Source organism: Hemiscyllium ocellatum, chromosome 26 (genome assembly GCF_020745735.1).
Source record: "Hemiscyllium ocellatum isolate sHemOce1 chromosome 26, sHemOce1.pat.X.cur, whole genome shotgun sequence".
Taxonomy (NCBI): Eukaryota; Metazoa; Chordata; class Chondrichthyes; order Orectolobiformes; family Hemiscylliidae; genus Hemiscyllium; species Hemiscyllium ocellatum.
The window spans coordinates 30757372-30779536 of NC_083426.1; the positions used below are offsets into that span (position 1 = coordinate 30757372).

A 22165-nucleotide genomic window follows, 5' to 3' on the forward strand; every position below is an offset into this window, starting at 1 on the left:
TCCTGCTTTTCCTTGTTGTCAGGCATCATTCAGGAAACACCAAGCCATTCCATTTACTCATTCACTTCTCCTTTTAGCTGCAGAGTCTCCTAAGCCCCAGGAAATTCAGCGTAGAATTTAAAATAATGGCACAGAATGAGTCATACAGGCCCTTAAATTACTTAAATTGGGAAATACTCTGCTCCCAAGTTTGTCCTTTACAACTAGCCGATAAAGTATGGCGCTGGAAAAAGCACAGCAGGTCAAGTAGCATCTGAGGACTAAGAGAGTTGACGTTTCAGGCAGGACCCTAATGCAGGCTCCTGCCCAAAACATTGATTCTCTTGCTCCTCAGATGCTGCCTGACCTGCTGTGCTTTTCCAGCACCACCCTTTATCAACTCTGACACTCCAGCATCTGCAGTCTTCACTATTTCCTATCTACAACCAGCCTCCAGTGAAATTAGAAGTTAATGTGTTAGTCCAGAGTTGTCAGCAACTATTTGATCTTTTTAATTTTTAATTTCCCTCCAGGGGAAAGCAATTATGTTCCTCCTGGCTCCACATTAAGACATATTTTTTAAAAAAGTTAATTTGCAGGTCTTCAGCATTCCCTCGAGGTGATTGTTAAGCCACTGTAGAGCCAGTAAAACCAGTTAGGGCTTGCTATCTTTTGACTTGTTAAAACAAAACAAAAAGGTTCCAGAAGTTGTACAGGGACCTCTTAAAAATTGAAATAAGATCTGCAGCCATTACCCTAATAAAAGCCCACAATTAATTTTGTAGTAATCCAAATGCACGAGTAGATCAGACACAGTAGGTTGCTCTTCATTTTTTCCTTGCTACGTCTGTGTTTCCACTGTCATTTACAACAATGCTAGAACCTAATGAGAAACAAAATAAAATTCAGTTTTTATTTGTATAAGCCATGTAGTCATTTAGAGAACTTAACCCGTTGTATTGGTAAGTGTTATTTATAGAACTCAGCTCCAGTGTGCAAAACCCTGCTCGACCATTGTTCCTGTCAATAAACTATGTATATAAATAGGACAATGATTCAAATAATTGAAACTGCCTTTGTGATTTGAATTGTTGTTACTTTTCTGCTGAGTTATCTCACCTCTAGCATCCAATCTCTTGCATCTATCGGTTGCAACCATCATAGCCTGTCTGCATTTTGTGGTCAGGCTTCTGAACTTCTGTTTTGTTTTTACTTCCTACATCTGTCCTGAAACCAAAATTTATTATAATCACATTCTTCCCCAAATACTCAAATGCAAGAGGCATTTTTGTTTAAACTTGAAGGGGAAATGACAAAGGAAGCTTGGTGTCACCATTCCCTTCTTTGTTGTTTTTTTAAACTTTAACACAATGGTCATTGATTGGCACATCCCTCTGGTTTCTCAGTTGTAAAATTGTTAATTAATTCAGTTAAAGTTGTTAATTCAGTCACAATTTTCCAAGATTGTACTGGAGTGGGCAATTTCGAATTTGCTGTCTGGCTAAACTGATTAATGCCTGGTTTGGTTTTAGTTCAAAAGCACCCAAAATTTTGTTGGAAATGACAGCTAATAATGACGCAAAGAGAGCACCCAGGAATTTAGAATTTTGGGTGAACAGTTGAAACAACAGTGTTTCTCCAGTTCAATAAGGATAAAAAAAGTGAGAAATAAATAAATTAGAGAGAATAAATACACTGTCAAATTGGATAAGGAAAATAAAGGGAAAGGAAATAAAGATTGTTTAGAAAAAGTGAGGAATAAAGGCAGAAAGGAAACATAAGAAGAAATCATTTTTAAAAAAAATGACCGTCTTTTAATTCCTAAAAAAATTCATAGTCTTAAGGAATGAATGTTTTCACTTGTAATGATTCACTTTCTGGGCCAGTGAGGTAAACTGCCGGTAATTAATAATGTTCACTTTGTTAACAGGGATAATCATTCTCTTAATGACAAGACATAATTCACAGCGCTGAGTTAAATGAGCAATTTATGTGCAAATGCAGCAGCATTATCAAATTTGTGCGGTGGTTGAATGTGGGGTGGGCTTTCTTTTTTCAAACTTTATGGTGGGAATGGGATAAATCAGCCAGCAAATCAGAGTAGTTCACAATTCATAGAATATTTCTTTCTGGGCACAATTTACATTACTGTTTTGTGAATTACTGAAGCCATGTGTCATTCAGATGGCATTCATTTTCCAGAAATAATGCTGGCACAAAATGTTCTGTCTTTCTTTAGTGGCGAAGACAGTGTTGACAGGAGAGAATTGTTGTCCTACCCTAGAGCTTTCTTCGCTTACGTGTGAATGCTTTATTCTTGTCCCTTGCAGGGTGATGTGGTAAGGCTGTTCCATGCAGAGCAGGAGAAATTTCTGACGTGTGATGAATACAAATCGAAGCTGCATGTATTTCTACGCACAACACTGCGACAGTCTGCCACCTCTGCAACAAGCTCCAATGCACTCTGGGAGGTTGAGGTAATGTTGACTCGAGGGAAAATGTTCCTCCATGTGTTACATATAATCCACAAAATCATATAAACATTATTATATTGGCAATAATTGTGATGACAATATAGCTCCACACTAGCATTTGGGTTAATTTAAAAATTAAATGCCATAAAATGCAATCACTTAGATTTAATGCTGCTTGGCAAGCCCACATGATATAGTGCATTTAGAAAATCAAATACCTTGAACCGTTTCTGTCCTAAACTAGTCCTAACTGGTTTCTAATGAGCTGCAATCCTCTTTCAGCGACGTGAAATATTTGTGCTAAAAAGTGAAATGGAGATTTACTTCAGGCAGGTAGTTGTATCTTGCAGTAACATTTTTCAGTGACAACTGTGTCAGTGAGCATTGACGATAACTGAATGGGAAGAAATTCCTTCTATGCTTGCAACAGTTTAGCTCAGCTATTTTGTAACAATATAGGCCATGGGGTGAAATACAAGGGTGTGTTAGCCGTAAAGAATTCCTCAGGAATTGAAACAAAGAAACCTTTTGTTCAATAAGAACTTGACAGACGTATTGTGATGTCTCATCATCAGTCAGGGAATTTAGGTTCTGCTGGAGTTAATTGAGGTAAAGAGAGAGAGCATTACAACAGTTCGTAGTTCAACGGATAGATAATCCCAGAGGAATTTCTTGTGATTTGTGATCAGTGCTCCTGTTAGATTGGAAAAGTTCTCAGTTTACCCCTTCATCATTCTTCTCTCCCAGATGGGAGAGCAATGGCTAACTCTTACTAATCCATTCCCTATTCTTATTGTGTAGGTTATTCTGGCAAATGAACAAAGATGGATTTTGTCTTAATATGTGATTTCTGTTATGATTTCTATTATTAATATAGATGATGGAGTATGGTGACTTAAACACTTTTTTGTAACAATGCAAGTGACAATAAATTACTATTCTATTGTAAATGTGAAGTTAGAGTAAGCTATAGGTAGCCATGGTTCCATTTTTCTCAGTCAGGGATTTGTGTACAAATGTCTGAAAGAGAAGGTTTGGGACAACAGTAAACATGAGTTGCACAGGATAAAAAAAAGTCCATTGAATAAATTGATCATTTAAAGGCAAAATTAACAAAATTAGCCACAAAAAAATGTGAACCAACAGAGCCAACTATTTGTTTTATGTTTTGGTTAAAAAAAGAAAGTGGATAGACTAGATCTATATCCTGGTCATCAGGGAAGGAATGGGAATCAGGTTGAGCAATTGATTTCAGTAATGTGAAGTTTTCACGTCTGGTGGGGCACTCTCTGCATGTCTCTGTTTGGCTTGTCCTCTGTGGAATTCATATAAAAGTAGGGATCGGAAGCAAGTTGCTCTTCAGCCTGGGTTTTTCTCTTTTCCCAGGCTGCTGTGTGAGTTTTTTTTTAGAAAGGGTGGGGAGAGAGGGAGGGAGCGTGGCAGGCTTGATCTCTGGGCGAATGCACACACTGCCCTTCCTACATTCTTTTAATCTCTTTTCCTCCCTCGCGCTATCAGCCTAACACTTGCACCCTTCTCCTACCATCCTCCTTCCATTTCTACTAATACTTCTCCCCCTCCTTCTCTCTGCCTCTCCCTTTCTCACCATTCCTTCCTCACTCACCTCCCCAACTATTTCTCTTTGAATCCCCTCACATTGCCTGGGGCTTTACACCACTTTGGCAGCTTGATGGTGGTCCTTCAAGTGACTAGCGCCTGCCTGGGAAAGGTAGGGCCTTGTCTTCTGCCCAACAGTCACTAATATAGAGCCTCATCCCTCACAACCGCTGACAGCTTGGAGCTTCTTTCTGCACAGTGCAGGCAAATGTCCCATTCATTGCAGTGTTACTAGCCACTCCCACCCAAGAAGGCACTCCAGTGCTGCTGTTTTAGTCTGAAGGCCTCAGCCTGAATAAGGTACTTCTGTTTAAACAGCACTCTGCTTTTCTAATCAGAGGTGTGCCTCCTGCATTTGCTGCTGATAATGAATTAATTAGGTGGATATGCAGGAGAAAAGTAGCACCTGATTGAAGGACTATTTCCTTCCACAATCTTCTAGCTTTTCTCCCTGTATTTGATTTGGTGGACTGGATAGGACCCTTTGGCAGGCTGCAGTTTGGCCTGAGAGTCACCTGTTGACAAGGTTGTTTTCAGGTTATGTTGCAGTGTTGTTAGGGTGCAGATGGAGGCTCTTTGTCCCACAGTGTTATAACCTAGTGGCACTCTTTCATTTTTTTCTCTATAAACCTGAATATTCTGGATGTAGGTTTGCTCGCTGAGCTGGATGGTTCATTTTCAGACATTTTGTCACCATACTAGGTAACATCTTCAGTGAGTCTCCGGACAAAGCACTGCTAATGATTCCTGCTTTCTATTTATATGTTTGGATTTCTTTGGGTTGGTGATGTAGCCACCAGTATGCATGGAACATCAACTAGCCACAAAATGACATGACGCTCTCTTACTAGTATCTTTACATACAGATGAGGAAGGACACCTCTTTGACTGGGACAACACATCCATCTTAGGACAAGTCAAACAGAGACATGCACGAGAATTCCTAGAAGCATGGCATTCCAACCGGAACTCTATCAACAAACACATTGACTTGGATCTGATTTACCACCCCCTGAGAGAAAAAAAAACAGGAAATGACATCACCAACCCAAAGAAACACAAACATAAAAAATAGAAAGCAGGAATCATCAGCGGTACTTCGTCTGGAGGCTCATTGAAGATGTTACCCAGTATGGTGATGAAATGTCTGAAAATGAACCTTCCAACTTAGCAAGCAAACCTACATCCAGGACCTCAACTTGGGCTACAAATCTTCTCAAAACCCGCTAACCTGAATATTGTTTGTATTCAAATAATTTTTTAATGCCTCAACTGTACCTGATTTCACCACACCCTACACCACATGGGGTGGCACGGTGGCTCAGTGATTAGCACTGCTGCCTCACAACACCAGGGTCCCAGGTTCAATTTGAGCCTTGGGCAACTGCCTGTTTGGAGTTTGCACATTCTCCCTGTCTGTGTGGGTTTCCATCAGGTGCTGTGGTCTCTTCCCACAGTCCAAAGACGTGCAGGTCAGATAAATTGGCTATGCTAAATTGTCTATAGTGTTAGGTGCATTAGTCAGAGGGAAATGGGTCTGGGTGGGTTACTCATCGGGTGTGGACTTGTTGGGCCAAAAGGCCTGTTTCCACACTGCAGGGAATCTAATCTAATCTACTCAAACCCTAAGGCAGTGCGTTCCAGATCCTAACTACTCATTGGGTGTAAAGCTTTTCTCCCATTATATTTTGTTTCCTTTGTGAACTATATCTGTGCCCTCACATTTCTGTCCTTTTCCAAGAAGGAACGGACTCTCCTAATCTACTCTGTCCAGTCCCCTTATGATTTTGAAAACTTTTGTCAAATCTCCTTTTATACTTCTTATCTCCGAGGAAAACAGCCCCAGCATCTCCAATCTCTGGTTCATAATAGAAAGTTCTCATCACTGAAAACATCCTCATAAATAATCTACAGGTAGAAGCTTATTTTGGGTGGTGGGGAGAAATGGATGTTGCTGTGTCAGCTAATGCACGACCTATTTTATTCCATTGACTCCACCAGGACTGAATATGGGGTGTTATGTATGACTGATACTAACTGTGTAACTGTTATTCTAGAGGGAAGGTTGAATTTCTCACTTATCAGAACTTCTGTCATCATCCTTGGCCTGTTGACTTGTGATTTGTCACTTGCTTCCTTCTGTAGGTTATATATAATTTATAAATTGTTCACCTTGTTTCTTTACTGTATAATAATGACCTATATCTCACTTTTCCCTGTAGGTTGTTCATCATGATCCCTGCAGAGGAGGTGCTGGCCATTGGAACAGCCTCTACAGATTCAAACACTTAGCTACAGGCCATTATCTGGCTGCTGAGGTATTTTGTTTTCAACAATTAATACTATATTGGGGAGAAAAAAGTACTTTTCAGGAAACAGTACAACTGTCTTAGATGAAAAAAAACTAAATTATTTACAAATTGAGAATCTGAAGCAATCTCTTGGACAACTCTGGACAATTAAAGAGCTGATTGGATGGCTAATATGATGGATGTATCTCCTGTCAGCTGGCATTATTGTGAATGAAAACGGGAATGCTTACAATTTGACCCATTGATCCCAATGTAATGAAACTGTTATAAATCTTTGTGACCTCTGGGTATTATTACCAGATGGAAAGGTGTTTGATGGGCATCCAATATGGTGAAAGATGTCATTATTTCAAAAAAGTAAATTGTAAACTCATATGTTGTTGACAGATAGAAATTTCAACACACCGTTTTTTTTTGAACTGGTAAAACTATTTATTTCTCTAAAAGGGATGACGTGACACTTTTAAAATGACTTTGGAGGGAGTGGCTGGTGTTGCCAGTTGTGCCCCTTCTTCGCAGTTTGTTATTTTTCATTGGAACAAGAACACTAAATGAAATAGGCACAAAGTCATAAAGCATCTTTTGAAGATAAATGAATTACTTGCATGAATGCACAACTGCAAGGCCACAGGTTCATCTGCAGAGGGCAGCTTCTGCAGTGCAGCCTTGATATTCTGCTAATGACATAGCAAAATTGGTGGCTTGTTCACTTTGTTCACTTCAATGGAGTTGCTTTGTCCAGAAATGGGACAACTGGATTATTGAAATGATTAGAGTGGACAATCCATTGCTGCTGTGTCATTTTTCCCATTAAAAGCCATCATAAGGCCATTATGTTAATTTTTAAAAATTACATCGGCCCCACATAGTTCAAACATAGTAAATCTTTTCAGATCAATAATCTTTGTTGATTTAAATATATGATCTTTTCCTATGGCTACAATGGAGTCCAAACCTGTTCGCAGTAGATCTAAGAACGTAGGCTTGAAGTGGCCACATGGGCTGACTTCTGTTGAGAGCATTGAACTTTGAACTCAGATTGGCTCTCAAGTACTCTGCTCTGGCAATAACTTGTCAGGTAAATCAAACAGAAATTTAGCTGTCGTTTCGCCTTGATTTTGCCATTCATGCCATTGCTACTTCTGGCTTCAGTAGGTTTTGCAATATTGTAAGTTTTGTTTGGATATGGCATGACATTAGTCTTTGGACTGGTCTACTTTTCATGTCTTCACTAGGTATATTGCTTTACTCAAGGATTGCCTTTTTGATGATACTATGGCTTTTAGAGATGTAATTTGTTCTAATTCTTTTTTATGGAGAGAGGTTGAGACAGAGGTGCTGAGTGGTCAGTTCCAAGCCATAAAAAGTAAACAGCTTGTGAGGCTTGGGTTTTTTAAAGTTGCGGCCCTGTGGCTCATTGCCCTGTGGCCCAACATTTCAACTCCCCCTCCCACTCTGCCAAGGACATGCAGGTCCTGGGCCTCCTCCACTGCCGCTCCCTCACCACCTGACGTCTGGAGGAAGAACGCTTCACCTTCCGCCTCGGAATACTTCAACCTCAGGGCATCAATGTGAACTTCACCAGTTTCCTCATTTCCCCTCTCCCCACCTTACCCCAGTTTTAACCTTCCAGCTCCACCCTGCCCTCTGACTTATTACCTCCATCTCCACCCCCATTCTCCGATTGTACTCTTTGCTACCTTCTCCCCAGCACCCCCCCCCCCCCCCCCCCCCCGACCCCCATTAATCTCTCCACTCTGGAGGCTTCCTGCCTCTATTCCTGATGAACAGCTTTTGCCCCAAACGTCGATTTTCCTGCTCCTCAGATGCTGCCTGACCTGCTGTGCTTTTCCAGCACCACTCTGATCTAAACTCTGGTTTCCAGCATCTGCAGTCCCCACTTTTGCCTTTTTAAAAGTTGCAACAATAGAAGCAGCATGAAGGGGTGGTGTCAAGCTCCCATCGAACCAGGATTTTAATTTAACTTTCAGCAGTTGCTGGATTTTGAAGCTAGATGTGGAAGCTCTTATTCCTCTCTCTGTTACAGCTAAAAGCTGGAGTTCTTTTCCTACTCTGAGAATTGCATGCGAGACAATCTATTTTACTGATTCTGCCTTTGCCAGGAGTGTCTTTATGGGAAGTTACTATGTTGGAACAGCTGCTGTTTAATAGTTAATTAATCTATTGTTCTGTTAAGTTTTCCAAGAGTTAAGTTATTCCAATTCTTCTTTCTTTCATTTGCACTTAATGATAAGAGTAAAATGTGTCTGCTTCAAGCCTGGTAGTTTGTTCAGAATTGCATCCAGAATACAGTGCTGCCTTCCACTTTCCTTTTAAAGAAAACTAAAGGTTGGGGTCTAAGCCATCTTCTTAATATATTTTGAGGTGTTTTGGACTGGTCCAAAACACATTGTGCATGTCTATAGTGGATTTGTTCAATTTCTATTTTCATTGCACCCTTAATCTTTATGGTTGACTGGAGATAATGTAAAGAGGATGTATGGAGTTGAATTTTGTGAACTGCTGGAATTTGAGGGTGATTCTCATCTTTCCAGCTTTTCTCATGTGCCTTTCTGGCTAGACTTGGGGTAGCTGGAACACTCCTTAGCAGAAGCTGCATAGTTTCATGGTTTCATTGACTTCAAGATAATATTCACCAGGAAAGGTATTGAGATAAGTATTGTTTTAATGTGTAGACTCTCCCTTTTGTAGACTTCATTTTTGGGTCTCTTTATTTTATGATCTTGCACAGATGTGTGAAACTAATGATGGTCCATGAAGTACTAGTGGTTGGCATTTCATATTCACTTGATGCTGTTGTTTTGCAGTCAGCATTCAAATTTTCACAAACCATTTATTGCCTTTAGACCTGACAATGCCAATCTGTTGCATGGTATATAGTGATTAATCAGAATTGGTGACTAACATCCATCTTGGTAGGCTTGCACTGCTACTTTTTAGTTAGGCGTTTGTATGCAAAGGAATTTAGTTTCTTGCAGTTAGAGTATGCTTTCCCCACACCTGCATTCCCTTCTTTTGCATGATGTACTCTACAACAGTTATATTCTTCTCTCTGACCTTGGTCATTCTGTTGGATTTTTTGCAAATATTGTTTCCTTTTGTCCAATATATTATTCACACCCAGCCTGGACTATCATTCAGAATAATGCAAAGTCTTGTTCTTCCACTAATACTAACTAGCTGATGTTTGACAATCACAGAACCTCTGTCCAACTTGACAGCTTCCTTGAGAGTACATTTCTCCTCCCTCAACAGATATGCTCTCACAATAGGATCACCCATGTATATAGTAATCCATTCTCTGTAGAGGTCATCTTTCAGTTCCACACGCTCTGGAGGTTCAGCTATATGTAACAGTGTAGTAACTTACTGATCAACTGACCCCTTTTCTGCTGAGCTCCGGTCAGCAAGCTTGGATGATAAGCAAGTACAGTTCATAAATAATATAAATAATTCAAAGTGTCTTCTTAAAGCCTGAAAAATCTCTGCAATCTCGCTTTTCTATTGCAACATGAGATCTGCAACGCAATATTGTTTTTATCACTCTTTTCCCAGCATTGATAGCACAGTTATTATCTTTATTTGCTCAGCTAAAAAAATGAATAGTTCTGTTGTTCTTTATTTGGTTTTCATCATACAATGGAAATTATTACAATTCTGTCTCATATCTGGCTTCATTTCCACAGCAGCATGCAGTTAAATATGTACCGTCATTTTGACTCACCCTGTAATTCAAAGTTTTTTTTGACTTTCTTCTTGTTTTATTTTTGCTTCAGAAGCTGTGAGAACTTTGTGATAGGAATATACATTTTAAGAAGTTATACAAATATCACAATGATGATGAAGGCAAGTTGGCACACATTTAAGAAATCCAGTGACCTTAATTGCCTTTGATCAGGAATGATCTTTAGTCTTCAAGAACATCAGTTAGGGAAGTAATTCGATTGAAGTGAGTACTTTGGAAAGGAAATAGAGAGTGGTCTTTACTGGAATATTTTAATTCACTACACAAAAAGCCACAACTGCTGTGGCTGAACAAGTCTGACTAGTTTTAACCATTAAGTTGTGGTCTGTATGTCTAATGGAAACCAGATCCTGAGGCTATTTCAACTTCTTACACATTTCAATATTTAACTACATCTTGAATGTTATTTCACTGTGTCATAATCAGCAACTTATAATTTTATTAAACTACTTGGGGCAGTTTTTAAAAAAATTCTTTCTATTATGTTTAAAGCATTCCTTCTTCTCATGTCATTGAACTTAATCCGATTAATCCACCTGTCTCACTGATGTGAACTGTTGTCAGGAACACAACTAACTTCACTTGAATTTCTTTATTATGTGTAATATTATATTTGCTGTAATTCTGTTTCCTGGGTAATTAAGACAGTGTAATTAAAATAATGTGAGCAAAGGTGATATTTGGGACCTGGAGTAAAACACTTCTGAGTAAGCATACCAATTAAAGGATTTGAAAAGCATGGTGGCAGAGGAATATGAATATCTTTCAGCTGTTTTTTTATGGAAGTATGGAAAATGGAGTCACGCTTACTGTTCTCAAAGTAACAAGTTCTCAATCACAAGCCTGATTTGGTTTTAAATGTTCCATACCACATAGCTGAGCTAGCAGCAGGGACTTTCTTAAGACTACCTAATTTTATTGAGAGAAGACTATAACATAAACTTTATTGTTTTTTTTTGGCTTGTTAATTTTCTGTGCTCTAAGATGGCACCAGAGAGTGGTGACACTAAACAACACTTTTCATTGTATTTCTAATAAAAAAAGTTGACAATAAGTAAATGAAATCCAATCAAATTATTGAGACTAGATATCAAATGAAGATATTTTAATACATTAAATTTATAATTAATGGATATGCTACTGTGGGATTTCAGCTCGATAGATTCTTGACAAGTAAGGGAGTCAAAGATTATTGGGGGTTGGCAGGAACATACAGTTGAGGCCAGGATAGATCGCTGCTGATCTTACTAACTGGTGAGGCAGACTTGATTTGACAAATGACCTACTTCTGCTCCTAAATCATATGTTCGTATGAGTTTGTATCCTCCGAGAATTAGCTTAGGCCATGGGATTACTCATCCAGTAATATCACTATGCCACCATCTCTCCCTATAAAGTACTGCTTAAATATTAATTTATTACCTTTTTTGAGAGAATTGCAAATAAGCCACATAATAGAGTTGTAGAGATCTACAGCATAGAAATAGGCCCAACTTGTCCAGGCTGCCTAGTTTTCACCATTAAACTGGTTCCATTTGCCTGCATTTGGTCCATATCTTCTGTAAGATCATCTTCATGGAAAAAAAAAGTCCCAGCCTATCCAACTTCTCCTTATAACTCAAATGTTCTAGTCTAGGTAGATCTTTTGTGCACTATTTCTAGTTTTTCTTATAGTAAGGCAACAAGGTCTGCACACAGTACACCAAAGGTGGCCTGACCAATATCTTGTTCAGCTGCAACAAAATGTCCCAACTCCTATACTCAGTGCTCTGGTCTATGAAAGCAAACATGCAGAAAGCGTTCTTCATCACCCCATATTCCTGTGACTCCATTTTCAAGAGGCTATATCCCTAGATCCTTTTGTTCTTTAGTACTCACTAGGGCCCTACCATTGACTATGTAAGTCCTGTCCTAGTTTGACCCATCAAAATGCAACACTTTGCATTTATTTAACTGCTGATTCCCTTCTGCAGAAAGAAATTTGAAATGATCCAAGTGACTAATTACCATGTGGGTGATGAATATTTTCTAGTTAGAAATGTTGGTGGTAAAACAACAAAGTTTTATTACATTGTTTGATAATTTGCATCAAGAATTTGTTTTGGGGTGTGACAGTCAGAAGATGTTTTTTAGAACAAGTTGTTTGGTTTGAGTTGTCAATGCAAACCAAGTGGGAAGCTAGCAAGCTGAACAACATTTTACCAACCTTATGTTCTTATCTATAAAATACAATGAAGTAACATTTTACATTTAAGCTTGTTTTATGATCTGCATTGTAAGTCAGTCTATGCACATTGTTTTGCAATCAAAATGTAATTGGTAGTACATTTATGAAAAGTGTCTTTACATGTACAATGGTGTGCTTGATCTAATGATTCGGTTGACATTAACAGTCTTTTTTTCTTTGAGGATTGTGATATTATTGTGATAAAACAATCCAAGTAACTTCCCTTTCAAGTGCCTAATGGTCCTAATGCAGCATTCCAAGGAAACTGCCAGAGTTTGGCTATTGTCCTGCCATTTAGTAGTCACTCCAGATATAAATGGATAGACAAAGACATGACTGGCTATTTCATTGCACATAGCATCGTTCTTCCACCGAGGTAGATTTGTTACAAAATAAATCACAGCAACACTGCATTTTCTTTTGCTGAGTATTTATTATTAATTATCATTTTTCTTTTAGGAAAACTCAGCTTACAAGGGAGATGCCTCAGATTCAAAATCTGTGGTAAGTTTTACTTTTAATGAGAGAAGCACTGAACTAACATGAATCCCATGCCACTGTCTGTCTAGGTTGAGACAGAAGTTTACTTGTATGATCAACTTTATTGTTCTTGGGAAAAGATGGGGCAATAACTGGGACTCCCTCTTGGTATAACTATCCTATGGATTCCATTTGTCACATGAGGACAGGACCTGAACACAATTGTGTTGCTTTTCAAGATTAAATAGCTTTATGTCTATCTGTAGGCTCATGTATGAGGAATATTTGGGCCATTTGGTAACAACTATTGAACTGTGCCAGATAAGGGCCTGTACATTTAGGAAGGAAGAAAAAATCTTGTAGTTCTGAGAATGCTGGCTTATCAGGTGTCCATGATTTGGAGGTGACGTTGTTGAACTGGGTTCGACAAGGTCAAAAATCTCATGACACAGGCTGTAGTCCAATGGGTTTTATTTTCTTTCAACTAAATCCATTGGACTATAACCTGGTGTTGTGTGATTTTTGATCCTTTCAGGTGTCTTTAAAGCATTTAATTTGTGAAATGGCTTGTTTGCCTGTGGTACACTGTGCTGTTGTAGCAAGGTAGAAAGAAATTTGTGTTCCATGATTCCACATACAACATGAAAAGTTTTGGATTTTAGCCAGTTCAGATCCAGGAGCTGCTTGAATTGTAGCTTTCATGGACATTGAAGTTGCAGATAACTCTCAGTACTGTGTATACAGGAAATGTTGGTAGCTTATAGTTAACTACTTGAATTACATGAAAAGACACAAAGAGCAGAAGATTTGTGTGGAGTGAATTTTGAGGTAAATTAGATTATGTTTAAATTTGCCTTTTATAATTTACCGTTATATGCAAAAGTGACTCATTTCAGAATAGTTACGTACAGCTGTCCTCAGTATTTATTGAACAAACATTAGGTTGAAAACTTTCTGTGACTGCATTGTACTTGGTGTTCAGAATGAACAATAGAAATGCTTTAAAATGAATTTTACATTGTCTCAGCAGGGAGAATCCAGAAGCTTAACTCGGAGCAGCAAAAGAAAAGGAGGGGATAATGTCAGATACAAACTAGTGGCTGTACCCCATGGTAATGACATTGCATCCCTGTTTGAACAGGATCCAACTACTCTGCAAAAAACTGATTCATTTGTTCCCAGGTACTGAAGCTCAAAGTAAAACCTTTTATGCTGTGCACGATCTTATATAGGATGTAGGCATGACACACAGTCATCTGATTCACTCTCATTTACTTAAACTGTCTGGCATGTCTTGCAAAAGATCTGGATGTTTCAAAACAAATGGTTTCTAAATTACTAAACCATACAATTATAACATCTAAATGAGCTTAGGTTTAATTTCTCTAGAATAAATGCTACAGGTTTGACTGATTTATTTTATTTTAGCAAATGGAGGAATACTTCAGTTGAGTTGATTGAAGCATTGCAGTAACCCCATAAGATTATAGTATCAACTTAACTTGGTCATGAAGATAAGGAAAACAGTGTTGTACCCATAGGGAACCTCTTTGACTTTTTTTGGCAAATGCTAAAGCAGTTCAAGGAGAAAGCTCACCACCACTTCCTCAAGGAACCACTTTCTCAAGGACATCTGGGGATGGGCAGTAAAGTTGGCCCATCCAGTAATAATGCCAGTCCCATGAGTGAATTAAAGAAGAACCCTATGTTCTAAGCATACATACATTTATTGGCTTATGATGTGAGTACTTGCTAATGCTGTCAAATCCCATGTGCAGCAACAAATAGGAACTTAAAAGTTTCACACATTCAATTCTGTGTAACAAATTGTATTTTATTTACTGCTGGCTCAGAAGTTTGCATGTGTTGGTGGGCATTGCTATGCTCCAGTAGAGCATTCATTTATTTCGAAATTCTGAGGATGACTGTTTTGCAGGGGCATGAAGGATGAGTTAGAAAGTCTAAAAATGTTCACGACCTCATCCGATTTCTGGTTTTCAGCATTTGCATGGATCAGGCAGGTGTCTATTGCACCAATTTAGTTGGGTACCTGCACTGGCAAACCCAAAGCTGAATGTGGCACACAGAGCTGATCTAAAGAAATCCTACATTTTTTAAAGGAAAACGATACATCCTGCAAGAAATAACTCTGTGATTGACTTGTCGTAAGGAACCTTTAAACTTTAAAACATGGTTGCTTCTGTCGTAAACTTATTAAAATATGATACCGGGATTTGAAAAATAACCATGTGCCAATTGTTGCAAAGATGCAAATGAAAATAAAATATGCTAGAACTATACCCACAACAGTGTTACAAAATCCTGTACTCTCACTGCAAAGTTATTTCAGAGCTCGAGTTCTACATATTGAAGTTGAAATTGTGAAAAAATGAAGTGAAATAAACGTTGACTGGGGACCTGTACACCATTATAATTCAGAACATGAATAGTCAAATTTGGAGCATGTGCAGACAGAATTTTATCCTATTTGCATCGACATGCTGTACTTACTGACTTTGACAAAATAAAGTTCAATTGACATTTTAATGCAAAATTGTCCATGCAAAAGAACAACTGCAAATTAGAACTATGCTTTTGGGTATAACATGAGTTTAATTATCATTAGTTTCCTTTTCACTTAAATTAGAACATTTTCCCAAATACATTTATGTTTCCAAAATATTTGACAAAACAGTTTCAGTAACATATGGGTTTCAGTGCTAGTATTTGGAATAATATTTCACAACCACTTGCAATAATGGGTTAGACTTTTATTATGCCGGATGGATGCAAATAATATTGGTAGCTGATTCTGGGATTCCCAACCCCCTTCTTAGGATTTCCATTTTTTTTCTAATGTTATTTAAGAGTATGGACTGGTTCAGATCACAAGTTTGCACTCTGCAGTCCTGACCTGGTTAGCTCTGCAATGTAGGTAGGTACATCTGAGCCATCCATTGTTTTCATGGAACTAGGCCAAATTTTGACGGATCCAAAGGACCCTGGTCTGGGTGCGGGATTTTTTAAAAGGGAGACTGAAATGGTGACATCTATGCTTCCCAATCCGCAGTATGTCCCACACTCAACCCCTTGACCCCTCATACCCTCCATGCCAAGTTATGCCATCCATCTACCTCCCATGGCCCTTAATTCCCTCCATCCAGAATTCCCCCCCCCCCACTCATGACTCCTTTGAGCTGTGTGTCCAGAATGCTTCCTGAGCTTTGACTAAGAGCCTAGACAACCTTAAAATGTTGAAACAAGTAAGACCCAGCTGAGCCTCAGGGATACATTTCTTGATTGATAGAGTTAGTTCTCTGATTAATTCTGTCAACTTTACAATGCTTATTTATAGAAGATAAAAAAAAGGTTTCAGATGTTTGCAGTTTCTGCTATTGGTACTTTAATGGGTCTGGATGACTGACACATATTGGGCTGTAATAATGTGGATTTTTTGTGAAATTTTATAGAGGGACGCAACCTGTCGTCACAATAGGGTTCAGAAACCAACAGTATGGTGGGTCAATTGGTATGGAATGAGCATAGCTTGGCATGGAAACCATGGGAGGCCATGGGGGTCTGCATAATGAGACATAGTTTGGCGTGGAAAACATGAGGTACCATGGGATGAGTGGGGAGGTGAAAAGTATGAGGTGAAGCGGATAGATCTGGGGAAAAGCAAGGGTTGGAGGAGGTTATTGTTTTCATTATAACTGGAATGAAATACCAAAGTACCAAGATAGCCTTTATTGGTACATACTGCCCCTGCAGCTGCCTCTGAAACCCAGGACATGTCTTGACCCCTGCTACCTGCCTCAGACGTACGAATATCGTGCAATATGCCTACATCTCAAACCCAAACATGTTGCAAAATTCTTAGCTATAATGTTCCTGTCCTGGAGGCTGCTAACTCAGAAGCAGGATGATGGTGTTCTAGAACCCCACTACTTTCCAGATCAATTAAAATTAATTCTGAGGCAAGAAGACCTAGGCTCCACTTTTCTGCCCAACCTCCAAATGAGACCCTTAGATTGAGTCATATAATGACCACTTAAACATCTATTCCTGCTTGGGCCGCAATTATTCTAGCTCCAGGCAGATTGAGACTTGTCTAACTTCCCAATTGGATTACCATTGTGGACAGGCCGTCAGTTGAGTGGGATTTCGTTTTATCTGCATTAATCTGTGCACAAGTGAGGGGCTGACATTGGTTGGGCAGGAAGGGGTGCATGGTGAGGTAGTGGTGGATATAGAGACTTGCCATCTCTTTTTCATATATATAATCCCAATAGCATCCTTCTCCCCATAAGCCCCATTGTAAGAGACATTCAAACAGCACGTTCCTTTTCTTTGGTCACTTTTCCATCTAGGGAGTCTGGGGATGTTATATTGGCAACAGCCATGGCCTATTCTGTGGCACTGTTAACTGCTGGAACCAGCATTTTCTGATAGGTCAGAGGCTCTTGGCAGCCGGATCTTCCTCAATCAGGGTCCTAGTCCCAGCAGTGTGCCCACCAGGAGCCTGATTGCCAGAAGACCTGGTGACTTTTATGTCCTGACAAGCACTGGGTTTGCTCTTCTAATCTCTCCCATTTTCAGGTTAAATCCCACCTATTGTCAGTTTCAGGAAAGTGTTGAGTATTTTCAGTGTCATGTTCAGCTGCAGAATTTAGGTGGGAAAAATCACACTTTGAAATCAGACTCTAAAATGGCAAGTCAATAGAAATATAATAAACACCAGAAAAACCACCTGAAGGTACTTTCATCAGGTTGAGAGAGAAATGTGAAGATTCAGGAAAGTCTAACATCAACTATTTCCAGGTTTTACTCCACATTTGTTCAAAGCCATTGTCTTTGAACTCAGTAAAGGAAATAAATTCCTGCTAGGACATTCTCAGTAAAATTATGAAATTATACTGCATAGACGGAGAACATTTGGCTTCATAAAATTCCAGTACACTTGATCTTATTTCCCTCTGCATATTCCTAATCCCTTTACAACTAATTTTACCTTCTCAATAAGATTCTAGAGGAGACCAGATTTAAACTGAAATTCTTTAGGGATCATAGAGCCATAATTGTGTTGCTGGACAATCACCCACAGTGCATATTCAATCACAGAATCCCTACAGTGTGGAAACAGGCCCTTTGGCCCAACAAGTCCACACCGACCCTCCGAAGAGTAATCCACCCATACCCATTCCCCTACTTTCTTGTCCTATATTTACTCCTGACTAATGCACCTATATATTGAGGAATCGTTTAGCTATTGCCCATCATGTTCTATGAAAATAGGCTGAAAATCACAGTGGGACATGTGTGTCTCTATGATTCATTCATAGTCAAAGCCAATGGGTGGAACTCATCATCTCTGTTTTACAAGACACCAGATTGCTGAACTGCCAACTCAGAACAGAAGCTGGACATCAGGGATTTGTCGATTCACTGATGACAGCATTTCTCCTTATTTTGGCAGAGGATTGCCATGATTATAATATCCCAAAATCTGTGACAAATGGGAGAGACTTCTCACCAATTAGACAGAGAATATCAGCCTTATTAAGCATGAATTTGTTATTTTAAATATTACAGTTGAATTTGTATGTATGCATGCCAGTCACTTCTTATAAGTATTCCTTTTGATGTTTCAGAAATTCGTTTGTGAGATTGCGACACCTCTGTACCAATACGTGGATTCAGAGCACAAACATTCCTATTGATACCGATGAAGAAAGGCCAATAAGACTCATGGTATTTATGGCACTCAGGTTCCTTTGCCTAATTTTAAGTTTAGAATGAGAATATATGTATTCTGCAGCCATACGTGGCACAATAGCTAGCACATTGATGCTAATCCTTACAAATGCAATCTCTGCGTGATTACTAGGTTTGCTGAATCATTGAATTCTGACCAGACTTCAGAAAACAAAACAGAATTAGTTTCACTGAATGTATCCATGTCATAAGAGGAATGTATTGCTGAAAGTCCACGTATTACTGTTATATTTTGGTTGTTTACATTGCAATTTCTGGTGAGGCAGAAAAAGAACAAAATTACCTTAGTTTATGTGCTAGGAGTAATTAAAACTTGTATGATACTTGAATAATGAAGAAATGTTTTAACTTGGGTTGCAGAAGCCTTTGAATTTAGCATGGATTCCATGAAATGGAAGAGGTTAGGAGGAACTAGGTTAGTTAAATAGAGTGTACTCAATGCTGGTGAATTAGTGTGATCCAGTACAGCGGGGGGGGGAATGGATAATTAATATTTTGAAGAGCAATATAATGAAAGAGAATGGCACGATTGAAATTGCTTATCTGTTTCATAAAGAAATCTTTCTTTTTTGAAATGTAATTTGTTTTACCAATGCCTGTGTACATCACATAGCTGAATGAAATGTTTACATAAATTTAATGTAAAATTCATTGTGAATCTACAATTTTAAATTGATCAATTGGCAGGATAGTTTGAAATTCATTAAATGCCTCTAGATTTAGGCTAGATTCCTATCCTAAGTAATTGTAAATTCTTTAAAAGTTATCTTCTTTTATTTTAGCTTGGAACATGCCCGAGTAAGGAAGACAAAGAAGCCTTTGCCATTGTGTCTGTTCCAGTTTCAGAGATTCGGGATTTGGATTTTGCAAATGATGCCAGTAAAATCCTAGGGATAATTGTTGAAAAGATGGAGCAAGGAAGCTTAAATCATAATGATCGAAGGTAATAAATTGGATTAGTGGTAATGTACAGAGAATCTAGAGGCCCAGGCTGATACCATGGGGACATGAATTTAAATCTCACTGTGGCAGCTGGACTAATTTGAATTCACATCTAGAATTGAAAATTAATCTCTGTAATAGTGACTGTTGTGAATAGTCTTAGAAATTGATGAATGGCGGAGTGGACTCGATGGGCCGAATGGCCTTACTTCCACTCCTATGTCTTATGGTCTCAAATGTATCTGGTTCACTCGTGTCCTTTAGGAACTCCTGCCATCCATTGCAGCCAATATGATTGGTTCCAACTGGCCTTGTAATTCAATGGAAATTAAGGCTGTGTAACAAATGCTGGCCTTCCCAGCAGTGCTTACATTCTATGAAAGAATATTTGTAACAAGTGCTATATGACACGACTGTCATTCACAAGTTTAGTCCTATGTTTCCCAGTGTGTGATTTCTGACTTTACTTGGACTTATCTGGGCAAAGTGTTCAGTGGTGGTAAGAAGCTTAAATTGGAAAGGCTAGTGTAGTGTGTCTGTGTCTGTGCACCTTCGCCTAAGAGCAAGCTTGATTAATGCGGTGGTTACAGAGCTAGATTGCCCACTGGTCAGTTAAGTTTCATCCATTCGGAGAAAGTCCCATTAATGACTCCATTGTAAAATCCTGGGGCGTTGTAGATTAATTCTCCTGTCCAGAAAAGTTGTAATTGGTGAGCTAAGCGATATTAGATGAATGGCTTGTTTGTGAATCCTTGCTTTCTTATCCTACAGTTGTGATTGCGGCAAGTTCGAAATTAATGTAGGGCAAAATCACAATGTTGCTCAGGGCAGATTTAATTTGGAACAACAGCAAAAATAATTAAGCTTGCTCATGTTAGCAAAACCAAAGCTGTGTACCTACCCTGGAGAGGGTACAGGATGATTGTCCTTTGTTTAGTTGTTAAAAGCAAACTATTTCAGTATATCGTTTCTGCTTGGTGAGTTTCTAAAACAAAACATATATTTGGCAATTGGTAGGTATTTGTTTTCCCTGGAGCATTTAATAAAATATTTTCCTTGCTCTGCTGCAAATCTGTATTGCATTCTTATTTTGAATGACAATGAATAAGACTCCAAATTGATTGAAAGTGATTGAAATTAAATACTGCCATGCAGTGGCCAAAGTATTTTTTTCTACAATTCCTTGTCAAATTTTCTTAAGGGTTAATTTGATTTTCAGCAGCTTTTTCATTCTCACTATCTCCTTTATTATATAATGCAGTCACTTAATAACAATTACGTTGTGTTTTTGTGCTGACATATGAAATTTTTCGACCTACACCCTCAATTATCAATTACTGACACTTTATTAAATTCAAAACCACAACATACAAAGAAAACATTAATTTCTGAGACATCATATAATTTAATTTGGCATAACAGAATCCACATAAGTTAACAACATTTTTTTTTTCAAAGTAACTGACTCATACCTACACACAAAAAGCCATCGCCCTAAACACACGTTCTACAGACTGGGGAGATCATAGCTAATGCATTTCTATCTCATATACACAAAGCTGGAAGATATAAACCAGGCAGTTACTTCATTGTAGATCTTAATCTCAGACATAAATTTAACAATTAGCATATTACTCATTACAGTAGTAACTCCTAAATTTCCAGTCACTTTTGAAGGAATGCAGACTTAAGTTAAAGATGCCATATTAGTTTACAAGAAATTCATTAATTCAGTAACTTCAAATATTTCTGGATGAATGCTCCTTTTACTGTTTTAAATTTATTCTCACTATTTTGCAGTTTCCACATTTCTCCTTATGCTTGGCTTCTGGGCATTTTTAAAATTATACATGGAACACAAACAGTTCTGGGTAACATATCTGAGCAAGGATATATCGGAGTGAATGTGGAATAGATGTATCTGAATGATACTAGAATTCCAAGGAGTGATTGACAAGGAAAAATTACACAAACAAGGTTTCTGTTCCTCAGAATTTAGAGAATTAAAGAGCAGTTGGTTCAAGTTTTCAATTTATTATGGGAACAAATAGGGTAGAAAGAGGAATAACTATGTCTGCTGGTGAAGAATTACTTCTGGTGGCAGGCAAGACAAATACTGAATATAGAATCAAACCATTCAAGGATGGAAGTAGGAGCCACTTATTCTCGTAAAGAGTGCTAGAAATTTAGAACATGTCTACAAATGGCAATTGATGCTAGAGAGTTGTTAATATTAAATTGAGGTTGATAGGCTTCTGATTACCCAAGATAATAAGAGATATGATGGGCATATGGAGTTGTTACATATTAGCCATTTAGCTCATTGAATGATTGGAGCAATCTCAAGGGTCTGAAAAATCTACTCCTATTCCTAAAATGCCATGCTCCTACAAAGGAAATGTAATTTTATATGTGTATTCTTCTATGTAGAGAGACAGGACATATGAGAACAGCTGTAAATTTGATTTAGATCCTGTTTGTAGACCATCCTGATACTTAATAACATCAAATTCACAATTAAAATAGAGAGGCTTGAATGAAATATGGATAATATCCTCTTTTGGAATTCTACTTACATAATGCATCAAGCAAG

General features: G+C 38.4%; 1 protein-coding gene across 2 annotated transcripts in view; it reads left to right on the top strand.

Moving 5' to 3' along the window:
* The window catches only part of itpr3 (inositol 1,4,5-trisphosphate receptor, type 3), a 280397-nt gene that overhangs the window by 116504 nt on the left and 141728 nt on the right, over positions 1-22165 (top strand). Inside the window, exons 8-13 of one of the 2 annotated variants that reach the window (XM_060845471.1) lie at positions 2310-2456; positions 6293-6388; positions 12835-12879; positions 13883-14037; positions 18507-18606; positions 19413-19573. In XM_060845471.1, the coding sequence (XP_060701454.1) occupies positions 2310-2456; positions 6293-6388; positions 12835-12879; positions 13883-14037; positions 18507-18606; positions 19413-19573 (704 nt within the window). The remainder of the gene's footprint in view (positions 1-2309; positions 2457-6292; positions 6389-12834; positions 12880-13882; positions 14038-18506; positions 18607-19412; positions 19574-22165) is intronic. The other variant, XM_060845473.1, reaches the window with a different exon arrangement.